General features: G+C 44.0%; 1 protein-coding gene across 2 annotated transcripts; it reads left to right on the forward strand.

Annotated features, from left to right (window-relative positions):
• Nucleotides 1-1,312: 1,312 nt before the first annotated feature.
• On the forward strand, nucleotides 1,313-23,223 carry mmaa (metabolism of cobalamin associated A). Of its 2 annotated transcripts, none has more exons than XM_042225996.1 (6): nucleotides 1,313-2,142; nucleotides 3,731-3,853; nucleotides 4,443-4,613; nucleotides 5,122-5,207; nucleotides 6,217-6,366; nucleotides 21,788-23,223. In XM_042225996.1, the coding sequence occupies exons 1-6, from the start codon at nucleotides 1,743-1,745 to the stop codon at nucleotides 21,845-21,847; spliced, it is 990 nt and encodes a 329-aa protein (XP_042081930.1). In that variant the 5' UTR covers nucleotides 1,313-1,742; the 3' UTR covers nucleotides 21,848-23,223. The 2 variants fall into 2 exon arrangements, with proteins under 2 accessions (XP_042081930.1, XP_005935136.1); XM_005935074.3 differs by lacking the exon at nucleotides 21,788-23,223 and adding an exon at nucleotides 10,943-14,446 and having other exon boundaries at nucleotides 1,316-2,142.
• Nucleotides 23,224-23,450: the final 227 nt, after the last annotated feature.

The following is a 23,450-nucleotide window of genomic DNA, read 5'->3' on the forward strand; positions in this document are numbered from 1 at the left end:
GGTGAGTGGATGGTTTGAGTGTAGCAGTTTCATTTGACTTTGTGATGTGGGTGGCATGGTTGCAGTGTGGTTAGTGCTGCCGCCTCCCACAAGGCTGCATGTTTCCCGTAGGCTGCTCAGACGAGCATGTCAGGTGGAATAATCCCAGTGTTTTACTAGCCTGACTGTCTCAGGCCTGCAGTGTACTCAGTGAGTCTCTTCCTCATGTGATTGACATACAGCATACATACAACACTGTTTACAAAACTGAATTTAAAGCACCACAACATACAGGCCATAAATGGCATTGTATAAATTATTATTGCTATATTTGAGCCAAACAGGAAAACTTGTTTTACTGTAGACCTCAAAAAACAGCAGGGATAAAATAATAGTTGTTTGTTTATTATAAGATATATTTTTATAGATTATTTTATTTTCTCTGTAATTGTTGTTTTGTTTCTCACTGGTCTCCAGCTCCTGTTACTGTGCTACATGTTTCCAAGTATTCAACACATCTTAGTTGTTTTAAGGCTTTTTGAACCAGCTTCTCCAGTCCCCCTTTAATTGATTCTTTTTACCAGTAAAATGATAACAAATTGCTGTTTGTGATCAAATCAATTTAAAAAGGGACTTTTTTTTTAATGAGTTGTCATTACTTTCACGTATGGTCCACTATTCAAGCTCCAGCAGCACAGTGAAGCATTCTAATGAGGTTCATACTGAATTCAGCTATCTTTCTAAAACCCAGAGTTCTTTCCAGAGTACAATAAGTACAATCTTTGCACAACTTTAATAATGGTGGGAGCCCCATATTCACCATCTTTTGTCAAGTGTTTCCACTATCTCTTCTCTGCACATGTCCAAAACATCTCAGCCTTGCTTCCCAAAATTTCCTCCCAAGATCCATAGCTACCAGTTAGGTGATCCCTGCTTAATAAGGGAGTTGTTTAAAATTAAATGAATAAATGATTGGACAATCTAAATAAAGCCAAGCTGAAAATAAGTTTAGTACTTTTTGCTGTAAGGGAAAAAATGGTGGTGTTGCTCACACCCTGAAGCAGACTGCTCCAAAGCCTGGGACCACAGTAGTTAAAGACTCGATCCATGCCAGAAATACTGACTAATTTAAAGTGGCACAGGACGCGGAACACATGCATGTATTATCAAGTTTGATTTTTTTTTTTGTTTTTTTTTTTTAAAGGGAATTAACCCTGAAGTTGATAAGATGTGAAGGTTAACATCTGCTGCCACCTGCTGGCTAAAATGGCCAACTGCCATATTTAAATGTTCATTTAACTACTTTCGTCTGTTATTAAAAAACACACACACAAAGAAAAAAAAGTAACGAATAGCACATTTAAACTTCTGTGGCAGATTTTAGATGTATTTGGGAAACGTTTTACTTTCCAAATAAACCGACGGAAATACTGCGGTGGGCGGTGTCAGACGTCAACGGAAACGGAAGTGAATGAATGAAACGATGGCGATAGGTAACCTGTAACGTCTCCGAGCAACTGGGACGAGGTCAGAGTGAGTTTAGTTTTCACACTTTGCGGCTATTTTGTCCAAACTACGTCTTTAACAACTGCCTTCAACGAGTACATTACGTGCTGACGTTAGAAAGAATAAACATTAGCCTGACGGTGACTATTATAACTGCTGTAACGGTGACGTTTGTAAGCACCTCAGCTGGAAGTACCGCTGGATAAATTAACTGCAAGCCTGTACGCCCTCCCAGACCGCCCTACCTTTGACACACAATGAGACAGTTTAGCCTCGCTCTCCTCCGCCACATCTCCTCATCCACTGCCCCCGCACTCACCGGGACGTGCCGCCTTCACAGTTGGCACTGCTTCACTGCTTCACGCCCTCAGTACCGGAGCATCGTCCCGCCTCACAGCTGCCAGCACACACGGACTGAAAGCACAGCAGCCAGCCAGCACATACAGGACCTGAGTGGGCCTGAGCAGAGACTGCTGAATAAACTTTATGACGGGCTGATCGGAGGACAGCGGGCGTCTTTGGCAGAGTGCATCACTTTGGTGGAGACCCAGCATCCCAGAAAGAAAGAGCTGGCCCAGGTGCTACTGCAGAGGGTCCTGTCTTACAGGAGGGAGCAGGAGAGCCGCAATGGAGGGAAGCCAGTGGCCTTCAGAGTAGGTGTGTAGGCTTAAGTCTGTGGCGGTTGTCTGAACTCAGTTTTTCTTGTCTCTAAGTGTCTTTGAACCTAAAATGTATTAAAATAAGTACATTTAAACTAAGGCTACTGCCATTGTATCCGCATTATAACCTACAGATCACAGTGGAGCTATAAAGACATGAAACCTTCATATGAAGACTATTTTACAACTGCTGTTGTAAAATAGTTTCTCATAAAATAGTTTCTCATTTCACACTTTTTTTTTTACGATAAAAAACAAAGTCACAGCCAGTAAATATGTCCTAATGCTGAAATCCCCACCACAAGGATAGTGGTGCAATTTCCGGGGGGGATGAATTCTCTGAAATTTTCAGGCTTTGCAAAGATTGCAGTGGGCTTATTTGGACCCTTTTGTGTTTTAGTTCGGCCCCCAGGGCCTTATGTTTAACACACCTTGTAGTATAAACACGTCACCTCTGCCATGAATCCTTCATCAGATGGTTTCTGCAGCAGTGGCTCCGATGTTCTATGTGGTGCAAAGAAACAGTCACATAATTTTGCTTTCAGATTTCTTCAGACTTGACCCCAAAGTGAAGTGTGTTTAACAAAAAAAAAAAAAAAAGAGTTTAACATTTTTACATTTTAAACTCTTCATTATTAAAGCTTTAAAAGCAGAAAGTAGAAACAATATTCAGATTATACTGTGTAGTTACTTTAACACATAAATTTAAATTAGGTTAGTAGAAATCAGCTCTTGGGGCTGTTTGGTGCCATCCATTACAGTTTAACCTCCCTCCCACAAGAATCATGACTACCATTTTTATGCAGATGATCCACAGTTGTACTTGTAACTTTCCTCTAATGATCTAACCTCTGTTCACAAACTAATAAGCTGCATTAATGACCTTAACTGGTGGATGTCTTAAAACCTTTTAGAACTGAGCAGAGACGAGACAGAAATACTTGTCCAAAAAAGTCAGAGACAAAAAAACCTGTTCATATTTATCATTCATTTCTCTTCACACAGTGAACAAGTCAGACATCATTTTGGACAGTGATCTCACTTTTGATAACCAGATCAATAAGGTTACCTGTCACTTAAAAGTATATCTAAGGTTAGAAATTACAATTTCAGACTGACTCCGTGCATTCATATCACAAAGGTTAGATTATTTCAACACTCAAATCATCAATGGGCCGTCTTCACCTTATCCAAAACACAGCAGCCAGAATCCTTACAGGTACATGGAAGTTTGACCACATTATCCCAGTATTGAAGACCACTTCATTGGCTCTCATTACCATATAAAATCACTTCTGTATGTTCACAAAGTTCTCAATGGTTTGGCCTTCCAGTACATATCTGACAACCGAGTCAGACCTCTTAGGTCATCAGGTTCTTTTAACTGGTTCCACAATCAGATCCAAGTAACCTGAAGGGGTTCAATTACTGTGCTCTGCGTCTTTGGAACAAGCTGCCTGCTCACTTGAGATCAATTACATCTGCGCGTACATTCAATAACCGACTGATGTAATGGAATGTGCTACGTAAATAAGTGTCATCGTCACCGTTTGTTGCAAACTGACGAGGTCTCTTTGATTTCTCAGGTCTGTCTGGACCCCCCGGAGCAGGAAAGTCCTCCTTCATCGAGGTGGTGGGGAAGATGCTGACAGGACGTGGACATAAAGTTGCAGTGCTGGCTGTCGACCCATCCTCCTGCACCACTGGGGGTAACCGCTGACACGTTCATCATCTGCTTTTACTGTGATATAGATGAACTATTATTATTTTGAGCTTTACAGCGCACAGGGAAATTTTATGTAATGTTTAAAGATGCTGGATTTAGGTTCAGGGGATATTGTGCTGTTTATGTTTGGCTGTATTGAAGTGCTTTTCCTGATTTGTGTAGAAACATACGATGACGGAGATAAATGTTCATATCGGTCAAAGTTTCAAATAACGAGGTATGTTGACTGTTCCTTTCTGCTCTTGGTGTAAAGTCACTGAGCAGGGATCTCTTTAACACGACCATTTCAGGTGCAGAGCCCCGCCCACCTGCTGTTCAAAATTGTTTGCAAAGGGCAGCAGAAAGTTGTCTACCACAGGTGGTGGCCTTAAAGAGAGAGAAGTTAAAACTGCTTGCTTTAAACCATTTATTTTCCATAAATGAATCAGGGTATTTTTATTTGAGAGAATATAAAATATAGAGCAGGAAACAAGCAGAATAGGTCCCCTTTGAATAGGCTGAAATCACTGAGTAATTACAAGCAGCACTGCACAGTAAAACTGCTGCCAAGTGACTCATCCCTCTTGCTGCAGGGTCTCTGATGGGCGATAAGACTCGTATGACTGAGCTCTCAAGAGACATGAACGCCTTCATCAGGCCATCGCCGACCTCGGGAACACTCGGAGGTGTCACCAGAACAACCAACGAGGCCATTGTTCTCTGCGAGGGAGCAGGTTACGACATCGTCCTTGTGGAGACTGTAGGTAAGATGCTGTGACGCGAACCCTCGGAGTAAGCGTGTTAAAGCCATAATCTCAGCAAGTATTTGTTCTTCTGCTTGTACTAAGTTTTTTTTTTTTTTTTTATGCAAACATAATTTGTTCAGTGTGCTGTCTGATAGCAGCGCCAGTCATCAGGCACCTGCTCTGCATCTCCAGGCTAAAATTTATTCACTGTGAGCGCTCTGAAGTTTGTGAAAGCTCATGATTATTCATCAGCTTTCATGATTTTTGAATGACTGAGCAAGTCCTCACCAGGACCAGCTTTCCTTTAAATTCTTTAGATTTTCAGACAACGCAAACGCAGGCAAATATTTAGTGTGACTGTTGGATGTATCGTTTGAAAAGCGTGAGGCTGTATAGGACTGTAGATTTAGTTTCAGATGAGAGGATACTGTGTCGTATCAAACTTTGTCGTGTTATCAGTCAGCAGTGATCGTTAAACTAGTCCTCTGTTTTGTTATCTTTCTTCTGTTTTTTGTTTTTCCTCCAGGAGTCGGCCAGTCAGAGTTCGCAGTGGCAGACATGGTTGACATGTTTGTGTTGCTGATTCCACCAGCAGGGGGCGATGAACTCCAGGTCAGTGAAAACAAGCCTGCTTCAGCTCATCTGCGGAGCTGGAACAAAGTAATCGACCAGTAAAATTTAGTCATTGTTAATTTCGTGCTAATGTGTAGGGGAACAAAACCAGTTTTTGATTGAGCTGCTGTCATTTATCAGCCGCTGATTATCTGATATCAACGATCTTTAAATTCATCAGAATTATAAAACCTAAACTAAATTACCTGATGAATATATTTATGAAGCACTGTTTATAAGCAAAAGCAGATTGTGTGTCCACGTTTTTTTTGTAAAGATAAACATGCTCACAATAACTATATGCTCGCCACTTAATTAATTAGGAAAATTATTCACTTCATTAGCCTTCCTCATGATGATTAATGCTACAGTGATTATGGTGGGACAGTAGGTAGCTGAAGTGGCATTTGTTTTAATTATAATAACTATTGGTAATGTGGAAACACTCGGACATGAACACATGAGGAAAGCAGCACGCTTGAAAATTCATTCCAGTAAATTAGTGCTTAATAATCAACCTGTGTTACTCAGAGTCAAAATGTACAGTTAGCTCATGATCTACACATACCACCGTATATTTTTATATGGGATTATTTGAGCTAATCATAGAAAACCTAACTATATCAGAGGTGTTGTAATGTGCAAAAGTCTCATTTTTTTAAGTGGTCATGAGCAATATTTCTCCAGGCTTTCTGAAGGACTTTCAAAGTTTTCCTTTGCTTTTTCAGTCCAGTTCTCATACCTGGGGTTAGGGTTAAGGGTCGGACATTTACTTTAGCACAGTTCTGTACAGAAAGAAAATATTTATACAATTCGATTCCATCTATCTTTGGATATCGACTGCAAAAATCAGCCATGTTGAATAGAAAGAAAGCCTTAAGACTTTTAAAGTCTCAGGCTTGAAAACACTTGACCGCAGCTGCGTGCAGGAGCCTTGAGGAGCTCAGGCATCAGGCAGCGTTTTCATCGTTTAATCATCCTCCTCTCTAATGACAAAATCTCTGTTCAGGGCATCAAGAGGGGCATAATCGAAAGGGCCGAGTTGGTCGTGGTGACAAAGTCAGACGGAGACCTGGTGGTGCCGGCCAGGAGGATCCAGGCTGAATACACCAGCGCACTCAAACTGCTCAGGAGACAGTCCAAATCCTGGAACCCTAAGGTGTGTGTGTGTAGTGATGTAATGATGCAAGGAGTCGGTAACAAGGATTTGGTGGTGTTTGGTGTTTGCTCTGCTGGGCAGCTGCAGCACATGGACCCAACAAGATATCCCACAGAGAGGTCAGCTGACCCAGGAGGAGGAGGAGTGTGGGGGTGGGTCATCATAACATCACGGCACTAGTGCTGCAGTGTCCCACCTCACCCGCTCGCCTGGCTAGCCCTGTCCCTTTGTTTTCCCAGCCCAGTGCTGCATCTGCCCACCGGGCAAGCAGCCAGGAAGCACCCCCACCTACTAGTCCTTATTACCCCCACCCCCCGCTCCCAATGCACTGGATACTCGGCTGCTGCGTCATGCATTTCACTGATTAGAAAAGTGCTCGTTCTCATAAAATCTGATAGGCTTCTCTTACAGCTCCTCTCTCTTTATGCTTCACGCTCGGCTTTGTTGTGCATATTCGTGTCTGTTTCCCGACCGTATGGCAGAGATTTAGTCTCTTGCTCTGCTTTGCGTGGCACTATGATGGTGACATAAATACTATTTTGACTTGATGATTAAACTCTTGGTGGCATGTGAGGCGACTTTTATGGTTCTCTTCACAATCACTTAATCCTTTGGTCTATGTTATGTAGGAAATTGCAAAAGGTAAATGGTCCCAGAGTTGAGAAGCACGACGGGTCGTCTTTAAATTTAATCTTTGTTGTCCATCCAACAACCCAAAACCCCCAAAGACTGATTACACTGATGTCAGAAAAAAAATGGCAGATTTTGGACAGTGAAACTAGAAAAAGGTTTTAGACATGTTGCTTAAAAAACGATTACATTCATATACACAGTGCATGCACATCATGAATGAACTGTGATTAATCACATTTTTGGAAACCTGTGCTTAGTTTTACTAGTCACACCCAGCGCTGGTTATTGCCAGACTGGCTGCATCAAGAAATCACTTAAACCGACTCTGTCTGATAAAGTGAAGCCGGCTAAAAGATCTCAAAGAGCAACACAATCTAAAGAAACTAAAAACAGCTGAGAGATAAATTCGTTGATATCTATTAGTCTGGAAAGAGTTACAAAGCTGTTTATAAGGCTTCAGGACTTATAACCACAGTGAGAGCCATTATTCACAAATGGAGAAAACTTGGAACAGTGGTGAACCTTTCCAGGAGTGACCGGCCTACCAAAATTACTCCAAGAGCTCATCGAGGACTCAGCCAGGAGGTCACAGAACAACCCAGAACAACATTCGGAGAACCGCAGGCCTCACATGTCTCAGTTCATGTCAGAGTTCATGATTCAACATGAGTCTGGGCAAAAAAGGCAACCATGAGAGAGTTCAAGGTGAAAACCACTGCTGACGCAAAAAGAACACAACGTCTCACATCGCTGCATTGTCGAAGTCTCAAATCCAAGTGAGGTTCCTTGGCGTGACCTTAAAAAGGCTCAAAAACCCTGCAATGTGTCTGAATTAAAACAACACTGCAAATAAGAGTGAGACGAAATTCCTCCACAGCGATGTGAAAGACTCATCGCCAGTTATTACAAACACTTGATTGCGGCTCTTACTACCAAGCCAGGAACAACCAGTTATCAGGTTTAGGGGGCAAATACTTTATCACATAGGGCCGCACAGGTTTGGACTTTTTCCCCATCTAATAAACAAAATCATCGCTTACAAACTGCATATTGTATTTACTCAGGTTATTCTCGTCTAATAATAAAATGTGTTTTATGATCTAAATAATGCAGGTTTGACAAATATACAAAAAAAATTAGAAATCAGGAACACTATGATTTTATGTCTCTGCTCTTTCGTGTTTCTGATTTTATTTTGGTGCTTTTAGATTTAAATGTTGTTTCAGATGAGTTTTTTGTAACTTCACAGCACTTCTAATATTGGGTTTGTAAGATTAGATAAATTAATCTTGATTTCAGTTTGAGCTTCAAGGCTACTTTATTGTAAATCCAGGAGACGGACAGCCCGACGTCTTTGAATGGCATTTCCAAGACATGTTGGGTTAACACAAATCTATTTTAGATGTCATGAAAGCCGTAGGGTCATTGAAGTTTTCTTTGTTCCCTGGTGTTTTAGAAATGCAATACAAAATTCCTCAAGTGCCTCTTTAAGAGCTGTTACATCCAGATTACAAGAAGCTTGTTTTCCCTCTCAGCTTTTAGTGGCTTCTTGATGATTTCTTACGGAGGAACAGTGAGAGCGGCTTTAAAGCTTTCAATGTTGCGGCCAGCGGAAACAAAACCAATGTGACGGCGGAGAGACGAATATTAGAAAGATTTGTGTAACACCTGAAAACCTGGAGAACTACGAGCATTTGTGTAACTAGATACCAGCAGAGGTAAGGCGGTCTGTGAATGTATTAAGTCGTTTTAAAAAGATCACTTATATGAGAGAATATGCTGTAAGTACAGTAAGTCACATGATCTTTCTTCTTCTCACCTTAACGTTGTAACTGGAACGTGTGTAAGTGGATTTTGATCACAGCTGCCATTTATATTCTGAGCTGTTTAAGTGACTCAAATTTGATTGTCAGCTGGTGTTTAATAGAAGACGGTAAAGAAAGGATCTGCACATCTGAATGGAGCTTTGTGTCTACCTGTAAACCTGGAGCCCGCTTTCAACAAACTCAATGTTACTCTGAATTTCATCATGCGCTCTCGGATCTGCATTAAGCTTTGAGGAGAGACGTGCAGTCGAAGTACTAAACACATAAGTGACATTTATCCCCGGATTGCCTGCGTGAACAAGGTGTTAAGGACAGACGAATGCTTGATATTTGCGTAGTGACTTGACAGCTTCTTGTAGGCTGGAGGTGCACTGAAAGGAAAAAACCTTAAATGCAGAACTCCCAGACTCTGATGCATTTACCGCATCCAAAATGTTCTCTTAATGATCGCGGGGGGGAAGCTTAAAGCCCGTCTTCGGTTAAACCTTTATTTTTAATAATAGCCTCTACATTTATTGTGTATTGTAGGAAGCTCAGGTTGGCTTTTCCCAAGAAGACTTCCTGTTCAGCAGTCTGTACTGGTGAACCGGTAACCTGCTCAGGATTTAATCATCACTGGCATTTGAAAAACATCAATGTAAATGTGCCACGGTTGGCTCAGCAGTGCATGTTGCACTTGTAGTTAAAAAATAAAACATTAAAGCTGAAGTCGACAGGAAAAAATGAGACATTTTAAAAACATAAAAACACACATCGGTATATCAAAGTGAACGTATAAAGTTAAAAGCACATATCTGTTGGTCGCATGGGGTCGAGCTCTGGTTTGTTTTCCCACCCCGGCGTGGTTTGTTTGGGGAGACGTGGTGGTGGTCCCCCATCCAAGCTCAGTCAGACCCAACAGGTGTATGCAAAAGACCTTCCTGTAGCCAGTTGTGCAGGTATGCACGCATGCAGAGAAGACAAAGTGCAGCAACTGTCGGTAAAACTAATGGAAATCCTGCAACGGGCTGACTGTTTTCATGTGAACTATCTAATAATTTTCATTTCATTTTGACTTTATTTTGACTTCAGTTTAGTTGCAGTTAGTTTTCAGAGAAGTATTTCTTACTACACTTTGAAAATGTTTCGTTTTTGTTTAGTTTTTATTAGTTTCAGTCTTTTATTATTTTAAGGAAAGTGTTTGTCAAACAATTAAAAAAAAAAAAATACAGAACGAGAGAAACAAAACTTTTCAAAAGCGGTTGTCTCACAGTCTTGTAGACGCCCTGAGTTTCAGTAAACACATTCATCAATGCCTCAGATGCTGAAGCTAAAGATAGTTCCTCTGTTTTTATTTTAGTTCACAAAATTGTTTCAGTTCATTTCTTGGGGCGATCGTGGCTCAAGAGTTGGCAGTTCGTCTTGTAATCGGAAGGTTGCCGGTTCGATCCCCGGCTCTGACGGTCTCGGTCGTTGTGTTCTTGGGCAAGACACTTCACCCGTTGCCTACTGGTGGTAGGCCTACAGCCTCGCCTCTGTCAGGGCGGCTGTGGCTACAATGTAGCTGCCATCACCAGTGTGTGAATGTGTGGATGACTGAATGTAGTGTAAAGCGCTATAAAAGTACAGGCCATTTACCATTTTAAAGGCCATTTCATTTTTTTCCCAAACAGCCCACATCTTACCAGCATCCAGATCTGTTGATTTGTCTTAAAAATTAAAAAACAAAATCCTCCACTGTTCAGCTGTCATGAAGAGAGGAAACTGCCATAGAAGTCTAAAGAATATGGAGCTGTAAATGTGCTTTTTGATACTGTTTAACATTAGATTCAATGGGGATTGTTTCGGTTTTGGGGTCAGCCTCAAGTGGCCATTAGTGGAACTGCGGCTTTTCTTAAACATACTCTTCCAGAGATCTGAACTTACCTCTGGCAGCTGCCGTCATTTTCGTGCTACTGACATGACCTTGAAATGAAAATGATGATTTGCTTTAAAGACTTCATGACCTACAGGAGGCATAAAAATCCATTAACAATATAAAACTTTCTCTGTTCTGTATATTTTGCTGTGACTGTGAAACGCTCATTTTGAACAGCTGAATCATGAATCTTCCCACCCCTCACCTTCTCCACCCGCAGGTGGTGCGGGCTTCCTCGCAAACCTTCGAGGGCATCCCAGAGGTCTGGGCCAAGATGGAGGCATACCGGGAGGCCGCGCTGGCCAGCGGTGAGCTGCAGGGCAGGCGGACGGCCCAGCAGAAGGTGTGGATGTGGAGTCTGATCCAGGAGAGCGTCCTGTGCCATTTCCAAAATCACCCCGGTGTCAGAGAAGCTCTACCCCACCTCGAGGAGAGGGTCACCAAAGGAGCCATCTCTCCAGGACTGGCTGCTGACCTGCTTCTCAGAGCCTTTTCTTCATCCTCTTCATCACAGTAATCACTGGGACTGCACTGTCAGATAAGGAACGGATCACTCACTGAAAAGGAGAGCGAGAAAATGACCTTGGCTCTGCGGTTTGCAGAAAAAGACTCGATCTCTGCTCTTTTAACACACGATTTAAAAATTTAAATACGTGAGTGTCACCCCCCGTCTACAGAGGCTTCGCTTTCTGATTGCTTTCATCCAAGTCACAAGAGCAGGAAGAGCGCTGAAAGTCGTCATTTCTCGTCAGCGGCTCGAGACGCACTCGCGTTTGGCAAAAATGAGATGCGTTGAGAGTCCGAGATGTGAAACGCGGAAGCGACCGTCTCTTTTGGACACTACGGACAAGTTTTAACGAGATCAGTGAAGGAGGATTCAAAGGTTGTGTGGTTACAGTTGAAGAATAGTTTGAGCGGTATCTTTCACTATCATGAACGGCGTGTTACAGTAAAGCTGTGACTCGTTCCTCACGATCAGTAATACCAGTAATAACAGCCTATTTGCGAGCCACAAAGCGTCAATGAAAGGATCGGGCTTGGGTAGAATCGATTTAGTTAGAGCCCCGTGTTTCTGCTGCTGAACTACTGAAGATGTTGCTCTAATAACAGGTTTTCCTCAGGAAAGCATCGAGGCTTTGAATCTGTGTTTTTCTTTTTTTTGTTTGTTTTTTAATCCACTGTTTGGTTTCTATTAAAGAACAATTTGAATCTTAAGTGGACAAGTGAATTACATTAAATCTGCCGGCACAGTTGGCCGAGCTCTTCTACCGCTGCGTGTTTGCTCACGATATGAAAAAGGGCCGAGTGATTAATGTTACCTCTACGAATATTAGCCCTGAGATTTGTCAGAGATTTAATGACATTTCTTTTCGGCTCTCCGGAGCCAGAAATGTCAGCGCTGGGCTTCGTCTGAATGACTCAGCTGTACGGTTGCTTCGAATTCAGGCAAAACACACTTTAATATTTCCAGAATTAAGTTCATACTGCGCTGCGCTCCCGGACACCACCGGAGGACTGAACACAAAGAGAAGTCACGCACTCATAACGCCGGTGCAGCTACTTTATTACTTTATTATTTAAAGAGGCTGCTGCAGCTGCTTTATTCAGGGACCCCGCAGCAGACGCCGGTGTCAGCGGCATATTCTTATACAGTCTAATCTATACACAGGGTATTTCCAACCCATTATGTACTCGTAGGCTGCACCTGTTATTTTTAGTGTCTGTTAATCCGTCAGCTATTTTTTTTTAATATATAAACTTATGTAAACGTACACATCATAATTTCCAGACTCCAAACTGACATCTGAAGACTGAAGGAAAGCCTGGCTGTGGCCTCCAGGTTTAGTCCAGGAGTCCTGTAGGGTTGTAAGTGTTCTTTAAACCAGAAGAAAATGCGAGGTCACATAAAGTTCAAATCCAGTTTGTTGATTCGATTTTCTGAATTCGCACACTGGAGTATTGTCTTCAACCCACCGGGCGAGCAGGTGGCGTGGACGTCCAAGTGTGTGAATGCGATGACTCGATTTTCAAATTGATGCCATAGGTGCATCTACTAAAAATCTCAGATGTGTTCAAATCCCGGTGACCTCGATCTGAAGGTCAAGGTCAGAGGTCAAGTTTTCTGAAAGTCTAAAGAATCCCCTTTGTAACATTCTTGTCCCAGGTTGCCCTGTCTCCTTATCCTCTCTTTCTTCTTCTCTTCCTCTCCATCGCTACCCACCGGTTGTGGCAGATGGCCGCCTGTCCCTGAGCCTGCTTCTGTCAGATGTTTCCTCGCTCACAGGGAGTCGTGTGATTGTTGGGGTTTTTTCTCTAATACTGTAGAATCGTTAACTTACAGTGTAAAACCCCCTGAGCTCACTGAAAATGCCAATAAATGCTAAAACAAAAATATATCGATGAGATAGAAAATAAAACATAAGAAGTCGGCAGGCTGTTTGGTTTCTGTAACCATCATAGTCCAACAGTCGAGGCTGTCAGCACAATGATGTTGAAGAACTCCCTTGTGTTTGTCCCGTTGGTCTAATTATGAGATTGTGTACACGTGGCATTAAATTTGTGTAAACTTGCTGGTACTTCTGACACACAGTAAGTCACTTAAACTGGTATTGAGAGCTTATTACCTTTTGCATTGTGGGCTGGTTCTTATATAGCACTTTTCTACTTGAGCACTAAAAGCAGTTTTTATAACACAAGCATTTTTTAGTACATCCAAGTCCTTTCTATATAACATTCACACTCCGATGAACGCATCGGGATCATCATCTTGGCACACAGACCTGGAGCAGCCAGGAGTTGAACCCCCGACCTTTCAATTAGTAGATGTCCTGCTCGACCTCCTGAACCACAGCCACTCTAAGCTCACAGCACCTGGTATTCCCAGGCGGTGCATCCGAGTACTAACCGGGCCCGACCCTTGCTCAGTGTCCGAGATCAGGTGTGTTCAAGGAGGTAGGATTGTAATCCTGCTGGAACAAGGTCCTGGGTTCAGATCCAACAGTTTTTCAGTGTGGAGTTTGGATGTTCCTCTCCGTGCCTGAGGGAGGTCTTTCCAGGTAATCAGGCTTCTTTTCCCAAAAAGACAAGCATACGGAAGCTTGTTTCTGCCACTGGGCAGATAAAACAGGTCATCTATTAGTCAAAATTTCAACTCACCCAGAAGTTTGACTCATTAAGTCAACATTTTGCAATAATAACTTGAAATTTTCACTCATCTCTACCTTTTCAAATAATTTTCTTTTTGTGGGAGAAACAAGACCCTGAATTGAATAAGTGATTAAAAAAAAAGTGGTTAATTTGTTTAAACTTGTAGTTATTTCTTACTTACAGGATCAATAGAGGAGAAACGCTACAGGTGACTACAGAGAGAAAACTGTTTAGATCACCATGAAAATTTCCGGTCTGTCTAATGCTCTGTATTGCAAGTTTTATGAAAGTGTATTTTTGATGAGGCATTGTCACCCCTGTCATTGGCATAGTTTTGCAGATCATAAATCGAATTGGACAATGACTAAAGCCAAGGTCATTAGAGTCTTTATAAAATCTGTTTTTATCATTTGATAAACCAGAAAAATATGAATAAATGTTCATAAATCAGTGTCTGAATGCTGTATAAATAAAATCCATCTGTTTAAAAAAAAAGCAGCTTTAGAAATATAAACGAAGTTTCATGTAAGAGCTGAGTTGGAGATTTCTTGCTTGGAATAAACACAATTACTCCGAATGTGGCCTTTCAAGCTTGTTGTAATGTCACGTCACTGAAAAACGAATATTTATGGTTTTCAAATAAAACGTATCACCATGGATATCATATGCAAATGAGATGTTCTCATTAAATATGCACACATTTGCATAAATGAGAAAAAGTACAATAAGCTCCTGAATTTGTATTTTAGATATTGTCTTTCTGCTAGTGTGGAAGAATCACTGTTATGTAACCAAAATGGCACATCTGACTTACTTATGCCTGAAATATCTCACCTTTAAAAGCCGGCAGGTGTAGTTTGAAGCAGTCACAAGATCAAGAAGGCGTGATTCATTTCCTCCAGGTCACTAAGAACTGCATTTGCTTTTATACACTATGTAAATAATCTTTATCGTACCATCAGTGCTCTGTAAATGTAAGTTTGTGCTTTCTTCAGCCACTAGAGGTCTCCCAAATCCCACTCAGCTGTGGGTTCATTATCCTAATGACTGAACCCTCAGTGCCAACCGCCCTCCCTTTCTTAGCGCCCCCGCCTCCTGCCCTCCATCCATTCTTCATCGAGGTTGCCTAGGGTGCCGGGTCACTCAGAGGTGAGGACATCAACAGCTGCCACTCTCCTCGAGGTCGAGCTCGAGGTACTGTAGACCCAGCTCTCTGTACACAACCATCCTCTGCTTTTTTTCCCCTCTCTCTCTCAATCCTCACTGAAAAGCAGAAAGGAGCCAAGCTTGGTACAGTACAGAGCAGGAGGGCTGAGTGTGTGATTGTACAGCTTTCTCAACCTCCTCAAAGGAAAAAAACAGGGTGAATTCAGTGCTAATCTGTGCTTGTACTTTCTAGTCTGCTTTGGAAATACTGCGAAAGCCCCCACCAACCGCTGGACGGGCTCCCAGGTCGCTGCTCGTTTGCTCCCGCCTGCGTGTGAGAGGAAGAATGCCCCTTGAATGCAGATGGATTCATTAGGTCTGAGTAACACCCATCTCCTCCATCATGCTGACACAAACACATACACACTGTAACTGCTCTGGCTTTGCAAAAGGGAACAGTGAGTTCTGCAGCTCTGGACTCCCTCCACGCGCACACACACACACACGCATCCATGCATATACACACAGTTGTCTCCAGTGTAAACAACACCATGCGGTTTCACTAAGGAAGATTAACTCAAATGCTGCCGGATCATGTTCAGCCATCTTAGCCCAAACACAGGGCCCGTCCACATGTGTTTAGCATTTTGCCGGATCTCTTGAATGTAAGCAGAGGACAGAGACAGGCTCTTTGATGAGGTTTTCTTTTACTGGTTGTTTTTTTCATGTTTAATAGAGGGGGGGCTTACATTCACAGCGTTTCATTGTGTCAGCAGTCTGAAGTCAAAATGCCTTCCTTGGTTAAAGAGCAAACTAAGAACTGTTGTGATTGTTGCCTAAAAACTCAGCTTAACCCCCTCCAAGAAAAAACCTCAGAGCCCGAATGCTGAAAAATGAGGCTACAACACATGTCAGTAAACAGAGCGGGTGTACTGTAGCGCAGAGAGGCACACATGTTTCTCCTCTTGTAGGATGCATCAGCGTAGTAGTTTGTTTTCTGCTCAGATCAGAGCGTGAGGGAAGCCTGACAGAGGGAAATGTCAGCCCTGCTACCAGCCACATTTTTGGAGATGTGTGTGTGTGTGTCTATGTGTAGTGTGACAGCCGGTCATGGGCTGCTGATCCACAAAGCCTCAGCCATCTCTTCTATGTTTGCTCTCCTCCTCACACACGAGCACATAACATCACACTCGCCCACCTTCCTCCTCCTCCCCCTCTCCTTTCTCTCTTGTTTTATTTTTTTGTTTTCTTTTCTTCCCCTTCTTACACACACGAACATCCGTCCGGCTCACCGCTTACACATCTTGTACATACATACGAGCCATCCATCCATCCCCTGTCGCACACACTCGAGCTGACTGCCTCGTTGCCAACCCGGCCGCTCTGACTCGCCTGGCTGCACTGCTGTCCCTCTGTAGTGACAGATGAGTGTGTGTGAGAGAGAAAGAGAAGCATTTCCTCCAGGCTCGGGACTCGACTTTTGAGACAGCGACAAAAACGATGCGAGGAGCCCCCTCGCTTCCCCCGCTTTGCTTGCAGATGTAGCACCCCACTCATTATGCTGCTCCGGTGGGTCACTGTGCAGCCTCTTCATAAGAAGACCCTCATGGCGACACGTCTTATTATATCAGCTGCTGAGATGGATGTTAATGCTGGGCTGCGCTGGGCGTGCTCTCCAGCCTGTGGAGTGATGAGACGTGGTGGTTTGGTATTCAAAGTGCATCTCATTGCATGGGCTAATTCTATTTAACCTGGTGAAGTCTGCCGGCTGGCACGGTCAGAATGCCCCAGGGAGAGACCACTGTGTACCTCTGCTTTATTACGCACCTGAGGAGGCTCGCTCTCCCACACGCTCCTCTGTTTGCTATGTGTAATTTACTGGGCAGCCTGTGGGCTAAGGCCTTCATCTGCAGGAAGGCGCGAATAGAGCCTTGGCGCCAGTAATTGGACTTTAGAACTGATTGGGGAACTTGATTGACCCCCGGTAATGGATTTGAGTGAATAATTATTTGTAGTTATGGTTGGAAGATGATATCAGGGAGAGAGAGACCAATCCCACCAGTGTGACTCACCCCTGCCGCCAGAGCAGAACGCTGCCAGCACTCAATTAATGAAATCCAGCTGCTCAGGCTCCCCATGTGTAGTGGCTGATCAAAAAACCCACACAGGGGTCTGGTCAGAAAAAAGGGTTATCTTCATCCAACCTTTCCCTTTTGCACAACTGGCAGCCTGTGGCCCATCACAATAGTGATTATAAAATCTTCCCCACTCCAGGTACAAGACATTAAGGTTGATAATGTCTCCATTATTTTTTAACTGCCTGTGGCAGTGCTCAGCACAGCCTACGGCAGCCATGTTAATGAGACCTCTCAAGATGGCAGGCAGCGCCTCCTCAGGACACAAAATGCAATCACTCTTAATCCGGCACTTTAATTGCTGGCCAAAGCCTGCCTAAGTGAATTCAGCTGTTCCATCTCTGCAGGCGAGTGGCTGCACCTCGAGAATATCATACTCGCGAAGATAAACTGGCTTCCAAAACAAATGAGAAGCGAGGCGAGGCGTGGACCGGCTTCTCATAAGCGAGGCTCATTTTTCTTGTTTGGGTGGGGGGTGGGAGAGGGCGACTGTCACCGCCTTCACACGTGATTTTTTTTTAACTCTCCACAGAGGCGGTGTGGAGCGAGAACAGTAGCCGCCCCCCTCGCCTTCCTCTCTTTTGTCCTCTTCTCCGCTACTTGATTGACCCGCTTGCCCCCCCGCCCCCCGCCGCATCATTATCCTTACCAATCCTCCTCGCTGGAGTAAATTCTTCTTCACTCCATCCTTCTCTCTCGCTCTCCTGCCTTCATGCTTCTGCAAGTCCTCCTGTCATATGTCCCTGTCCTTCCCCTCCGCCCACCGCCACCACCTCCTCCCCCCGTCTGTGTGACCCCTCATTGCCCTCTTGCCAGTCTCTATTATTTCTGGCTGCCCAGTGGCCTGGTCAGGCTGGTGTTCCGGGGCTCGAGGCAGCCCATGTTATGACAGGTAACACTGGGCCACACACTCTCTCTGGCAACACGTGGAGGTCAGCCCTGTCATACCTGTCCACAGCTTCACCGCGCACAAGCACGCACACACACGCACACACTGAACGGCATGATTCACTGTGTATGGATAACTGCCAGACAGCCCCGGCTGTAACCTTAGATTCAGCACAAGTGAGCGATGAGGCACAGTGCCGTAGAAATACACCTTTTCCCGCTCTGTTCCTTTGTGCTTTCCAAACAATGTCTTTTTTTTTCTAAAGGTCTTACATGATGTGCTGCTTTTTCAGCCTTGGCAGCCAGTAGGAAGGCTGCAGTTGCTCATGTTTAGCACGGAGAAAGAGGATTTAACTGGATAGTGGTTGTTAACTACTTCTAGCCTCCCCTCTCTGCTGGCATGGACTGCTCCCTGTGTTAATGACCACTCACAGTTGCTGCCCTGAGGGGGCTGCGGGACAGAGTCAGCCAACATCAGACCCTCGCAGCACCTCCAAGACCATCTGCTTGAACAACGGAGAACATGTTCTGCGTGTTATTCCTCTCCATCCTTTGTCTTTTGCTTGTAAAGGAAAAAAAAAAAAGAAAAAAAAAAGGAGATGCCAAGTCACAAATGGGTTTTATTCATAACGGTTTTTAAAGGAATGGTTTGCCTCCTTTCCTTCCAGCTGCCCTCTTTCAGCCGAGGAAACGCCAGGTTTTACAAGGTTCAGGGCCCATAATGAGAACAGCCATCCTGAGCAAACTCGATCCACACTGGACAAGATGGTAGCGCCCCGGCAGTCGATCAGCAGTTGTTGTTACCTTGGCATGTTTCTGGCTCCCTGCTTGATCCAGGGCAGCGCCCCACCAACACTACCAGGCCTACAAGGGCCAAGGGGACGGCGTGGGTTTGTTACGCCAGGTTGACATTTCAGGGAGCTTTGCCAGGACAACGTAGCACATTTTGTCCTCCTGGACAAGTGGTGTGGGAGCGAACGTGTCAACTCAGGCAGATGGGCAGGCGTCAGTGCCAGGAGCACTGGACTGTACCGGACCACTGGCCTGGCAACTGTCAGCCAGCTAGCCACACAAAGCTTTTCCTGGCACACGGCGGTGGGGGAGGTGTCTCTGGAACACGTGTCTGTTTTTGAAATTCGGAGTCAGAAAATAAGATCAAACCATAAATTAAAAAACAAAAACACACAAAAATGAAATCACTCCTGTCACAGCGCTGGCGTGCCAGTACAGCAATGAAATCTAGTTAAAAACACAAAGAAACAGCTTACTGAAAAACATCTCACCTGCATGTGTGACAGGTGCCTCAGAGGCCAGCACGGCTCATACTGCTGACACATTCATTCACAGTGTTTTAGCCCACGGAGTCTCCGGCAGGTCTGCAGATGAGCAGTAGTTTCTTAAAAATGTATGGATACAGCCAACAGCAGCTACAATAGGAGAGCTTACAGTTTTAAAATGCACAGTATGCTGGAGAAAAAGGTATTTGTCCCCTTGATTGTCACACGTATCAAGAGCATTTTAATGTTCAGATAAAGATCAGCTAAGAAAATGTAAAATGCAGTTTAAATAATGATTACAATTATTAAGGGAAAGAAAGCTATCCAAACCTACCGTGGCCTAAGTAGAAAAGTAATTGCCCCCAAAATCCAAGAACTGGTGGTGCCACCCTTGGCTGAAGGAGGTGCAATAACTGACTCCAGCTTCAGGGCATGAACCGATGGCCGGACATCATCCTTCAGGATTTTCTGGTAAAGCAGAATTCACGGTTCAATCAGTTACGCCAGTGAATCTGAGGCAGCAGAACAGCCCCAGACCATCACACTAACACCACCGTGTTTGACTGTTGCTATAATGTTCTTTTTATGAAATACTGTGTTAGTTTTAAGGTATGCTGTAACAGGACTTAAAGCTTCCTAAAAGTTAAACCTTTGTCTCATCAGTCCACAGAATATTTTCCCAAAAGTCTTTTGGTAAATGTGAGACGAGCCTTTGTGTTCTTTTTGGTCAGCAGTGGTTTTCTCCTTGAACTCTCACGGAGGCCGTTTTTGTCCAGACTCTTTCTTATTGTTAAATCATGAACTCTGACCTTAACTGAGACATGTGAGCCCTGCAGTTCTTAAAGATGTTGTTCTGGATTCCTCTCTGACCTCCTGGATGAATCATCAGTGCGTTCTTGGAGTAATTTTGGTAGGCCGGTCACTCCCATTCACCACCGCTCCATTTGATGATGATGGCTCTCACTGTGCTTCACTGCAGTCCTGAAGCCTTAGAAATAGCTTTGTAACCCTTTCCAGACTGATAAATGTCACTGATTTTACTTCACATCTCTTTCTTTCAATCTTGGCCCCATGTTTTGCTTTTTTAATTTCTTTAAGCTCACTTTGTCAGACTGCTTCTCTGATTTTCAAGATTCAGCTTTGCATTGATTGCAAAATATTTTTAAAAAATAAGTATATTTTAATACATTACATATTTATGTTGCAGTGATATGCTTTTGAATACATAAAAGCATCCAACATTAATTGCTTTGTTATTGTTTTTGCAATATTTTTAAAACTAGAAAGGTAAATATGATTATATATGAGTTAAAATAACAATTCTTTAAATAATTAGATTTATTTTGGCAGTTCTGGACTCTTTAGTGGATGTCTACTGTTATCATTTTCAAATGCGACGTAGGTCAAAAAAACCCAGATTGGATCAGAGTGGTCATGGATTTGTGACTTTTCGTGCATATGTGTATAAATATATACAGATCTCCAGTACACCAGTGCTGGCATACACCTGTGCATCTGCAGCGGTAAAGTCTGTGTTGTGCTGCGCATCTCAGCCAGGCCTGCTTGGTGGGAGGACCATTAATCTTAGCTAAATCAAATAAATCAAGTGCACTTTAGAAAAGAGCTGTCAGTGTAATTGTAGAGATAGCCATTCCCCTGCTACCCCAGGGGGAGCGCTATTGAAAATCGTGCCAGGGAATGTGCGCTGCCATCCAAAAGGACAAAAAAAAAAAAAAAAGAAGCTAAGACTCTGAGGAAAGACGTACTCGAGGCTTCCCTCTGAATGAAGACATCTGAAGCCTCCCAGTAACATGATGCTGATGGGGACGTTTGGGGCCGTGGTTCTGCCGCAGACTTCATCATGGTGGGATTCCCACGCAAGGCCGCTGCAGTCTAGCAGGCCTCCGTTTGTGTTTGATCTTCCCCGATGTTAAACGTGACCAAAACACTCCCCAATGCTCTGCTCTCTGCAGTTGGCACTGCTGTTAAATGATTTTTCTTTTTTCCTGAAGAGCGAGCCGCCATGACGATAAAACATCAAACCTAATCTGCAGCACCATCCCGCGCGTCTGCGCAGAAAGAGCACCGTTTGGTATTTTCATTTTAAAAGAATGCAAAAGCCTTTCAAGGAAACCAAAGGTCGCGGGGATGAGACAGAGGAGATAATGGGGATGGAAAGAGCAGCATGTGAAAAGGCTGCCGCTGCCCTTGGCTTCCCTCTCAACCAATGAGGGTTAAATGACTATCTGGGCACCTTGGCAACCATTTCTATGCTTCTTCTTCTTCTACTTCTACTTCTAATTTAGTTGCAAGCATTCATCAATCAAAGTTTTCTGGCAAAAAGTAGCAGGTATGCAATTAAGATGTCAAAAAACAAAAAAAGGAACAGGAAGAAATTCTCCCCCCACCTCCACACCTGCTTTTTATTGTTATTGTTACAAATAAGCATGATTTCTTCTCCATGTTTCTCAGGGTTCCAGCAGATGGTGCCAAAAAGTGTGGGCGTCTTTGTGCGGTCAGGAACGTTCCTGAGAGGCGAAGAAGGCCGCTGTCACTCCACTCACCTTCACATTAGGCAACACAACAGCCAGCAGAGTGGAGCGGGACAAAGAGGTTCTCGGATGAAAGGCGATGGTGTATTTCTTCAGGGTTTCGCAGCAGAACACGTTTACAAGAGCAGCGTTTGTTTGTTGGCAGGAACCTCCTGCCAGTGCCTATTAATAGTTAGTTATTTATAGTTTAAGTTAAACCACACTTAAACCGACTGAAAGCGGTGGTTAGAAGTAGGAGAGAGGTGGGGGGAAAGAGACATGGATGGATGCAAACTCTGTTAATTGTCTGACCCGCTCTCTCGCCTCAAATGAGAATGGATGGAGGGATTCCCGGTGTCCTGATTGGAAGATGGATGAGCGCGCAGCTTTGGTTTTAATTGATTGAAGACAGGAATTCAGTTAGGGGTAATTGAATCATGGAAATCATTAAAAAAGCTCAAGTGCAGGAGATAATTAGGAGAGCTAACCAGGTTGTAATCAACCCTGGTCTTCAGAGGGGGGGGAGAAAAAGAAGCTTCTTACCCTGCAAGATTTAAGTTTCCCTGACAGTCTGTAAGACATCAAGCCCTTCTTTGAGCTTTGAAGCTGCTTTTGTGTCTGTGTGTGTGTGTGAGTGTGTGAGTCTGGGATTATATTTATTAAAAAATGAATGCCGTGCTTTAATATTTCCGTTTACTTTTGCCTAATTGGTCTCCAGGCCAGTTTGCTGCTACAGATTCCCAGGGTCAGCCAGGGGTCAGCGTTCTACTTCATTACTTCATCCAGGGAAATGAGGAGCCTGATTAGTTTGGGCTCGACCTTGGACTATTCTGTTAAGCTCTCTCCTCACTTTAGATCTCAGCAGACCACCCCCACCCCCAAAATCATTGAAATCATCATGGTAAAGAGAGGGGGGGGAAACAACCGGGGTGCGTGTGGATGTTTTGAATGATGCAGGGGAGGCTTTCTTTCTTTCTTGTGAGCTGCTGAGATTCGGTGGGCGATATCTGTAGGTTCAGTGTCACGGTGGATGTGAAGTGCAGCACGGGCTGTTACCCATAGAAACTAAGTAACCTATGGCTGGTGACTGTCATAGAATGCCATGGTAACAGCAGAGCCTGGCTTGTTTCCTATCTATTTCAAACACACGATCATACTTAAGTAGAGCTGCTCTCCCTCTGCCCATTACCACCACCCTCCTCCTCCTCCACCACCTCCTCCCTCGTTCTCCCTTCTATAATGTGTTTGTCATCCAGTTGGAGTGGCCAAGCATTAGCTTTATATTTGAGGCAGCAGCCAGCAGGGGGTTATGATCTGTCCCCCTCCTGCTGATTCAGGCTGCCCTAACTCTGGATATGCCAAGCCCAAAGACTTGTGGGTAATCCCCCCACTCGCCCACACCTACCTCCGCTCCCCAGTTTTCCTCCAACCCACCCGCCACCCCCCTCCTCCCCTGCAGTGCTTCCTGAATCAGATTGCTGCTGACCCCCGCCGAGTGATGTCTCACCCTGGAGGACGGGGGAGCGGGCGCAGCAGGGGGAGCAGGCAGGCAGTGATGCTATGCCCCCTGGGCCGGGCACCAAAACCTGCATTATAAATCCACG

The sequence above is a fragment of the Haplochromis burtoni genome, unplaced genomic scaffold (assembly GCF_018398535.1).
Source record: "Haplochromis burtoni strain Fernald_Lab_line unplaced genomic scaffold, NCSU_Asbu1 Contig_191, whole genome shotgun sequence".
Taxonomy (NCBI): domain Eukaryota; kingdom Metazoa; phylum Chordata; class Actinopteri; order Cichliformes; family Cichlidae; genus Haplochromis; species Haplochromis burtoni.

Excerpts from the sequence above, each read along its gene's own strand:
- mmaa (XM_005935074.3), top strand. The coding sequence starts at position 1,743 with ATGAGACAGTTTAGCCTCGCTCTCCTCCGCCACATCTCCTCATCCACT. Across the intron at positions 2,143-3,730 it reads GCCAGTGGCCTTCAGAGTAG|GTCTGTCTGGACCCCCCGGA; the intron begins GTGTGTAGGCTT and ends TTGATTTCTCAG. Across the intron at positions 4,614-5,121 it reads CGTCCTTGTGGAGACTGTAG|GAGTCGGCCAGTCAGAGTTC; the intron begins GTAAGATGCTGT and ends TTTTTCCTCCAG.